The following is a 9,638-nucleotide window of genomic DNA, read 5'->3' on the forward strand; positions in this document are numbered from 1 at the left end:
TAATCTTGTTTGCTGCTGTTAGCTTGGTGTTTGCTAGGGTTAGCTTGTGTTTGCTAGCGTTAGCTTGTGTTTGTTAGGGTTAGCTTGTTGGTTTTCTAAGGTGAGCTTATTATTGCTAAAGTCAGCCTGTTGTTGCTACAGCTTGCTTTGTGTTTGCTAGGGTTAACTCATGTTTACTAAGGTTAGCGTGGTGTTTGCTAGGGTTAGCTTGTGTTTGCTAGGGTTAACTCATGTTTACTAAGGTTAACTCGTGTTTACTAGGTTTAGCTTGGTGTTTGAAGGGCTTAATCTTGTTTGCTACTGTTAGCTTGTGTTTGCTAGGGTTAACTCATGTTTGCTAGGGTTAGCTTGTTGGTTTTCTAAGGTGAGCTTATTATTGCTAAAGTCAGCCTGTTGTTGCTACAGCTTGCTTTGTGTTTGCTAGGGTTAACTCATGTTTGCTAAGGTTAGCGTGGTGTTTGCTAGCAAATTAAAATTAATTTCAACTCAGTCCAACTCTGACAAGTGATGTGAAAAGAAGGGATCTTTTATTCTAAAGAAAATGTCCTGCAGACGCTGTATCTAAAAAAAAAAAAAAAAAACTTATTTAACTATATAATTTACATAATTGTTTTTTTTTGTAATTTTTTATATATGTTTTTGTAATAATTGTATTTTAATTTAGAAAATGTTTTTTTTTTTTAAATACGTTCCTTGAATTTTAATTTACTTCTAGTTTTAATTAATACTACTGTATTTATATTTAGGTCCATGTGACTAAAGCGTCTGTCTGTGAGTCAGGCAGACTAGGACCATAATGACCCTCAGGAGCGCCGGGAGGAAAAATAATCTGCATGGGAGTTTAGCTGCGTAAACGGAGCATTTCAGTCCGTTTAAAGGCTGGACTCTCCAGTTTTGAAGTGGATCAGCTTTCTGGATGGGAAAACAAACGACAGAATACAAGTCCAGCTGTGTTGATAAAAATCACTGGGATTTGTTGAAGACTGGGAATCGTCCCCAGCGTTGTGATCAAGACCACTTTAAAAGATTACTGGATCAGGCCTTTTTTTTTAACAGTGTTGTGAATTCTACGTTTAAAGATAAGTCCGGGTGAAGTCCCGGCGTTTATGAACCTGCTGGACGTCCTCTGTCCTCCTGATGTTTGAAGCGTTTCCCATCAGTCACAGCTGCTGCTGACCACACAGAATCCATGAAGGTTGCACAGTGTCTTATCTGCAGTATTGACAGTCCAAGCAATACCTCGCCTCGGGCTGCAGGTTAATGAGCAATGATTGAGTAAACATCAGTTTGGACCAAACATCCAGCTCTGAGCGCCACTCAGACAGGTGAACCGAGGTGCAGAGCAACGGTTTTTGTCTCCTTGAACGCACCACATGGTCCTGGGTCAAATATATTCACCCACTTTCTATTGAGGTTTTCATGTCTGACTGCTTTGCATGCCTTGGTTGTACAAGTTTATCTGTGTGTGTGTGTGTGTGTGTACATTTCTGGCATCTGTACCGAGTTACACAGGAAGTCTTCCTCCTCCATGATGTAATTTAACCCCACTGGAAGCCCTCCAGCGCTGTTTCATTCTTCAGACGCAGGGAGAGCTTCAAGGGAAATTAAATGTCTTCCAATTCAAACCCTTGAACGCACCACAGCGAGAGAGTTAATCTCTAAAGAGCGACCCAAATAGAAACAATTATTTTTAGAACGGAAAATTCCAAAATATGTGTGTCGGGAAACCACATGAGCTCGTAGAGTTTGTGAGCGTAAACGTTTTAGTTTGTGGTACCGCGATTCATGTTCTCGTGCTTTTATTTGCTGTTTGTAATTTAATGTGTGACTTTGTAACTTAGTGGTTCTTGCTGCTGCCTGTCTGGGCCAGGACTCTCTGGAAATAAAAGTTTTTAATCTCAGTGGGATTTTTTTCCCCCCTGGTAAAATAAAGGTTTAATATGAATAATCATAAAAGTAACGCAGTGGCTCTAAATGTCCCGATTCATGCTCAGTAATCCAGGTAGAAGAAGTCTTTTGGATTAAAAAAACTAAATGTTTCTACAAAAAGAACTCGTCCAGAAGACCTGACTCCGTCTTGTTACGTTCACTTACTCTAAATTATAAAAACACAGATGAAGCTTTCAGATTATTCACTGAACTCAATCTAAATCAGGACCTCAGAGGTCCAGGATCAGCTGCGGATGAACTGACCCTCATCAGGAGGTCCTGCTGCTCTGAAGCTTCCAGGTGTGCATTAACACAACGCCAAGGCGGAAAGACATCAGCAATCACCTCCGAGCAGCAATCTGTGAAGGGTCAAAGGTCATTTAGAGTCCATTGTTCTACAGAGAGAAAGATTCTTCACAAGAAGGAAACATTTCAGACAGTTTCACCCTGAAGGTCAGACCGTGCAGTGGCTCTCCAGGCCTCAGTCAGCAGGTCAAAGGTCATGACCTCTTCCCTCTAAAAACAACGTGGCAGTTCGAGTTATGTTTTGAAAATTTCATGTGAAGGTACCACAAGACTTCTGGACCAGAACCAGACCAGAGGACAGGTGTTTACCCAGAATGCACTGCAGCAAACAGCTCCTCCCAGCTGTCAGCACGGTGGTGGGGGGCTGATGGTTTGGACTCCTGTCATTTACTACCAGAACTCCTCTGGAGTCCAAATGGTTCTGGAGTTCAACAGCTGAAGCTTGGACCAAACTGGGTCCAACAGAACCATGATCCAGACCACAGCAGCTGATCTACAACAGAACGGTTCAGAAAGAACAGAACCTGACTGAGATGCTGTGTTGCACCTTCAGAGATGTAGAGGATTGGGTCAGAACCCGTCCAGAACTTGTCCTCTAACAGCCGAAGGTTCGGTCTGTCCCAGTTTTCCTGCCTGCTAACGGCTCTCTGCAGCCGGGAGGCTAATTTTAGCTCCTGACTTCTTTTCTCTGCTTTGTTTCCAACTTTTTCTGCTGCTTCCAGCCCACGTCGGCTCGTTTTATTTTTATTTTCCTCGGCTCTCGTGTGCAACTCTGACTTTACTCATTTCTCAGATTATAGTTTAGAATAAACGCCTTTGATTTACTCGCTCGTTCTTTTAGGTCATTCTAGCTGTGGTTGTTTTGGAAAGCGTGCTGTCAATCTTGGACGTTTGTTTTTGCTTGTTTTGGGGACACCTATTGAGCAAACACTGGTCCTGGTTCTGACCCGTTGGACCTGATCTGAACCAGGAGCTTTAGTCCTGAAGGTTTGTTCCGGCTGTCAGAGAGGTCCATCTGAACGTTGGCTGGCCCACTTTCCTGACCGGTCTGAGTCGGAGCCAACCCTCCTGACCCGTTCATACGCTGACAGAACCGGGCCGAGCTGCTGGAGGGGTCTGAAAACATAGTTTCTCTGGAGGGAGATTAAAGGTTGGGCGTAAATCTGAGCCGGCTGTTGGTTTAAATGACTTTAGATTAACGTCCGAGGATTCGTCCGTTTTTTTCTTGTTTGAACTCGTTGAAACGTTTCGGTGAAAGTCCAGTTTAGGAGATTAAATCTGTCTGATTCATGTTTTCGTGCATTCACAGATTACTGTAAATGAAGAAAAAAAATTAAAAGTGAAGATGATATAATTCCTGATACTGATTATAAATCAGAATAAATTAATCTAAAATGAATTTGTTATAAAGCTGCAGTCGTTTTCACAGGTCTGTTGTTTTCACCAGACGTAGACCCTGAACGCATCATTTGGTCTCGGTGGACCGTCCCCTCGTGGACAGCAGAGACTCCTCGTCCTACCAGCAGGACGGCAGCAGTTAGCTTTAGCAGGATGCTCGGTGTCAGCGCTAACGGACACGTTTTGAATGAAACCTTAAGCTTGACGTGCTTCTTCACGCTGCCATGTTTTTTTTAACGTCCCGCCCCTCGAACGAAGCAGAGCGGCCATCTTTTTACGGAACCACCGGTGCTCTGGGCTGACTAATATATATATATATATATATATATATATATACATATTTAAGAAACTTGACATGATCTACATGATTTCACACGTGTTGTCACATGACTGGCACTTTTTATTTTGAACTCGGTGCCGCCTAAGTGAAACAGGAAGTGACATAAAAGGGGAACTTCCTGTTATTTGTTTGTTGAAACAACACTTGAACTCCGACTCTTCTTCTCTCTGATAGAGACTCAAAATAATCTAATGCAACTTTTTTTACGCAGACGTTTCATCTTAAACTCATTCTGATTGTATTGTGTTATAATTGGGGGGGGGGGGGGGGGGACAAAAAAATCTTGTTAGGTGAGCGCTACAGGTACAGCAGTTGTCCTTATCTGCTGCTGTCTGCCATGTTTTTGTGTAACGTCCCTCTGGTTGCGGGGGCAGGGAGGGGGGGGACAAAACATATTGGACCCAAACACCCCCCACTGATGACATATTCTGGTCTTCAGACGGACCCCACCCCCTCAAGAATTCAGATATCAGGTTTCACCGTCTGACAGCGTTCGTTCCATCCAGGGGCCGGGATCTGCTGCGGGGGGGTGGGGTGGGGGGGGGTGCACTTTATATTTAGCCACATCAACTGGATGATTGTGGCTGGAAACAAGCCCCCCTCCTCCCCCTCCCCTCAGACATCTGGCCCTCTGAAATCGGACACTGCCGGCTGCTAGCGCACGCTCCCGAGCTTTACATTTGTCTGACCGCAGCTTGGATGAGGTTCTGCTGGACCTCCTGGATCAGAACCGTTCAGACCAACGTGTCATCAGCAGAAGACGGTTTAGCTCTGGGACTTTATCGAGTCAAGTCCGAGGCGTCACTCTAAGCCCGCTTCACCACAGGGACGGTGGGAGAATCACTCTGGCTTCATCATGACTTCCCCCAGAACATCACAAAGCCCGACATAGACCCTGATGGTCACATGACCCCCGACAGGAAGTGCGTGGTCGGCCCGCCTGCAGAGCGGCGTCCCCCACGTTCACCCCAGCCCTCTCCCATATCTCCTGATTTAGACGCTCTATTTTCATCTCAGCAGCTTGAAGGCCTCGTTTGCCGCCCCGATCCACGATTTTGCTTCACGACACCAAACTGACCCGATCTGTGTCTCTTCAGTGTCTCCTTTGTCTTTTTTCTGTCTCCTCAAAAAACAAAAGTCTCTTAATGACATCATCAACTAATTTGTGTAACTGTCCTGAGATGACGTGTCTGGAGAGACAGAAGTCAGTCAAACCAACCCAACCAACACGGAGATCTGAAAACAAACTTTCTGCGCTCGTCTTGTTTTTTTATTTTTCACGCCACAGTTCCAACCCTCAACCTTTTTGCCCTGCCCACCAAAACAACAACAACAACAACAACAACAACAACAACCAAAAACCACTCAGAGTGATTTTGGCGCAGTGATTAATAAGTGACTGCAGCTGGGTGGGATGCTGCGAGAGAGCTTTGGAAGGGGGAGGGGCTACAGTGGGAGGGAGGGACTACAGCAGCACCTGCTGCCCGTTGGACAGAACGGTACCCGTTTCATGACCGCGACCTCCAAGAGCAAGAAGTTGCTAGTTTTGTTGTTAGTTGCTGTTTGGAAAGAAAAGCCTGAGTGAAAAGTCACAGTCTAAGTTGCACCGCAGGTTGTTGTTTCACAATCTCTGCTTTATTTCAGCATTTCTTGTCTCAAAACGTTCGGATCGTTCGGGACATTCAAAACGTTCGGCTCGTTCGGGACATTCAAAACGTTCGGCTTGTTCGGAACATTCAAAACGTTAGGCTCGTTTGAGACAGTTATAACGTTTGGCTCGTTCAGGACATTCAAAACGTTCGGCTCGTTCAGGACATTCAAAACGTTCGGCTCGTTTGAGACAGTTAAAACGTTCGGCTCATTCAGGTCAGTTAAAACGTTCGGCTCGTTTGGGACATTCAAAACGTTCGGCTTGTTCGGGACATTAAACTTTCGTCTCGTTCAGTACATTCAAAATGTTGAGCTTGTTCGGGACATTCAAACTGTTCGGCTTGTTCAGGACATTCAAAACATTCAGCTCGTTCGGGACATTCAAAACGTTCGGCTCGTTCGGGACATTCAAAACGTTTGGCTCATTTGAGACAGTTAAAACGTTCGGCTCATTCAGGTCAATTAAAACGTTTGGCTCGTTCGGGACATTCAAAACATTCGGCTCGTTCGGGACATTTAAAACATTCGGCTCGTTCGGGACATTCAAAACGTTCAGCTCATTTGAGACAGTTAAAACGTTTTGCTCATTCAGGTCAATTAAAACGTTTGGCTCATTCGGGACATTTAAAACATTCGGCTCGTTCGGGACATTCCTGCTGCTCTGACGTCTGGTGTTTGTGTTAGTTTTGCTTTTTGAAGTATTTAGCTTTGTCGGCCATGTTTTTCTCGTAGAAAATGAATGGATCTCTCTTCACACCCTTCAGCTGTTTAAAACCTGTTACTGCTCATTTCAACTCCTTTCTGCTTTTTTTGACTAATTTCAGCTTCCTTCTACTGGACTTATCTTCTTTCAGTCATTTTTAGCTACTTTTATTTTATTTATTTGCTACTTGACACTTTTTGTGATTCTTTCTTTCTTGGACTAATTTCTAATTTCAGCTTTATTTTGTTAATTCCAGATTTTTGTCGTCTGTTCAGCTGATTCTGCTCATTTCTGCTGTTTTTCAGCAGATTTCAGCTTTTATTTTCCTGCTTTCGGCTGTTTAAATTCAGCTCTCTGTAGCTGTTCAGGGAGGAAGTCCTGGACAGACAGATTAGTGTTTGAAAGGTTCTGATCCGGACTGAGCACTGCAGCAGTGAAGCTCGTTACAACCTGGGCTCTCTTTAACAGAACATAAAACAGAACCCGGCGGTACGTTTCCAGAACCACGCGGCGTGGTCCAATCACGTCTCCTTGCTCACCCGGCGCCGGTTACCATGGAGACGGTGAGGTCTGAGAAGTGGAGCAACGGTTTGGCACGGATCTCGTTTTTATAGATGTGTTTATTCTGCTCTGCCTCGGCAGCGGGACCAGAACCCGACCAGCTGAACCCACGCTTCTCTTGGTCGTGCTCAGAGTCGGACTCGGATCGATAAAGTCCACCCTCTTCTGGTTTTAAAGACCAAGCGGGTCTGGTCTTTATTGAGTTCTGAATGATTCAGATCAAACCTAAACTGATTCCACTCAGTCATTTGTTAAACAAAAGCTGGATCCAGAACCAGCAGAACCTCCTTTAGAACCTGAACCCTCACTGGTTCTTTGTAGGACTTCATCAGTCTCTATGCTGGTTCTGGATGAGTTCTGGTCCACTTTTCTTTCCATCATTGAGGGTTCTGCTTAGCTCTGAAGATCCACCACAGCGTTTCAGTCAGGTTCAGGTTCTGGATTCAAACTGGACCTTGGTTCTGTTCTTTCTGACCCGTTCTGTTGTAGATCAGCTGCAGAACCCTTTGGTCTACAGAGGAGTTCTGGTCCACTCAGTGACCGACAGAAGCCCGAACCATCAGCCCTCCACCACCGTGCTGACAGCTGGGAGGAGCTGTTTGCTGCAGTGCATTCTGGGTAAACACCTGTCCTCTGGTCTGGTTCTGGTCCAGAAGTCTTGTGGTTCCTTCGGATGAAATCATACAAATCTCTGGAGCCAAGGAAATATGCAGGATGGAGCGGTAGCTCTGAAGTAATGAGGGTGTTGCTCCAGTCTGTCGTGGTGAATGAGCTGAGCTGAAGGCAAAGTACTGGATTTAAACTCCATCTATGTTCTGACCTTCACCTGGGGTCATCAGGTGTGGATCCTGACTATGCATATCTGGATCCAAGTGGCCGAGATCTTCTGTTGGTGGGTCGAGCCGGGCCTCCGGGATGAGCTGAGGAACTCACTGTTGCTCGGCATGGACTGGGCCAGCTGAGGTAGTTTCCTAAATGTCTCCTCCTGGAGGTTTTCGGAGTTCTTCCTACTGGGAGGAGACCAGGTGGACCTATGGTTCTACCCTAACAGAACACCTTACAGGTGGAGGAACACAGAGGGTCAAATTATTCTATACCAAGAAACTGTTGATTTGTTTTTATCTGTTTGTTAGAATCTCCTGGAGTCTTCATGTTAGCGTGGCGCTAGTTAGCATAGCACTAGTTAGCATGGTGCTAGTTAGCATTGCACTAGTTAGCATGGCGCTAGTTAGCATGATGATAGTTGGCATGGTACTAGTTATCGTGGCACTAGTTAGCATAGCACTAGTTAGTATGGTGCTAGTTAGCATTGCGCTAGTTAGCATGGCGCTAGTTAGCATGATGATTGTTGGCATGGTGATAGTTAGCATGGTACTAGTTATCGTGGCACTAGTTAGCATAGCACTAGTTAGCATTGCACTAGTTAGCATGGTGCTAGTTAGCATGATGATATTTGGCATGGTGATAGTTAGCATGGTACTAGTTAGTGTGGCAGTAGTTAGCATGTGATAGTTAGCATGTGCTAGTTAGCGAGCTACTAGTTAGCATGGCGCTATTTAGCGTTGTGCTAATGCTAAATGTATTTAAAGAGCTCCGCTTCAAACTGGAAACTTCCAACCTGTGTTGACATTAAATCTTGTTTTTCGACCCATTTGCAGTTTATTGGAGTAAAATGCTTCAGTTTAAGTGTTTCTGTTTGAGCTTGAAGCATCAGTGAACCTTCCAATTATGGTTTAATATTTTAGTTTTAATTTCTGGGTGAGCTGAAGGTGAACTACAAGAAGTTTTGGTTTTATTAAACTGAAACCTGCACGGCTGTTTCTGCTCCAAACTAAAACCCTCATCTGATTTCCATCCCACTAACGAACCTGAACAGATGACGGTCTCGGTCTGTGTCCATCCTTCAGCTGCGTGCTCATGCTAAGCTAACGGCCTCTGGCTCCAACCTGGAGCTCAGGATCGTGATCAATCGATCGGCTCGTTGATCGCTTCGATCTTCCAGATCAGAGATAATAAATAAATGTTTGAAACCAGGATTTTAACACTTTCCTCTCCTCGTGTCCCGACAGATGCAGCTGCTCGACAAGTTCCCCATCGAGGGGGGGCAGAAAGACCCCAAGAAGAGGATCATTCCGTTCCTCCCAGGTAATAGTCTGGTCCCGCAGCTCCAGTTATCTGGACTGGCTCTCTTATTAAAAATGCATGAGTGGCACTCGTGGGGCGCCGTACTCAGCTGATGAGGCAGAATCTGGGACTTCTCACCTGCACCGTTTATCTTCGCTCGCCAACGGGGGAGAGGCGATAATGTTTTTTATCTGTCAGTTAGCAAAATATCCCATGACTCACTGGACATGTCTCAACATGTAATCCCTGGATGGACGAGTGCAAATTAAACTGGATAGTCAGTCCAGATGAAGATGGCCGCCGTCACTTCAGGCACTAAAATACGTTTAATTTGACAGATACGGAGTCATGGTGTGTAACGTTGTTTCTGCAGTTTGACCCAAACGGCTCCACGTCCGTCCCTTCTCCTCGTCACATGACCTGAGGCGGGAGATGCGCATTAATCTTTGTCCTCAACATGTGACACGCGTGAGACTCGGACCGTTGGTTCTGGACTGATGCTGCGTCACGTAATCGGTCCTCCTGGTTCTACTGCAGCTGACGTTCTGCCATGGTTCTACTGCACCTGAAGTTCTGCTGCGGTTCTGCAGCAGCTGAAGTTCTGCTACAGCTAAGGGTCTGCCATGG

The 9,638-nt window shown here is 45.3% G+C and overlaps 1 protein-coding gene across 1 annotated transcript in view; it reads left to right on the forward strand.

Moving 5' to 3' along the window:
• The window catches only part of sh3pxd2aa (SH3 and PX domains 2Aa), an 89,800-nt gene that overhangs the window by 20,667 nt on the left and 59,495 nt on the right, over positions 1–9,638 (forward strand). Inside the window, exon 3 of the mRNA XM_037689622.1 lies at positions 8,957–9,032. Within this exon, the coding sequence (XP_037545550.1) occupies positions 8,957–9,032 (76 nt within the window). The remainder of the gene's footprint in view (positions 1–8,956; positions 9,033–9,638) is intronic.

The sequence above is a fragment of the Nematolebias whitei genome, chromosome 16 (assembly GCF_014905685.2).
Source record: "Nematolebias whitei isolate Nwh7 chromosome 16, NemWhi1, whole genome shotgun sequence".
Lineage (NCBI taxonomy): Eukaryota > Metazoa > Chordata > Actinopteri > Cyprinodontiformes > Rivulidae > Nematolebias > Nematolebias whitei.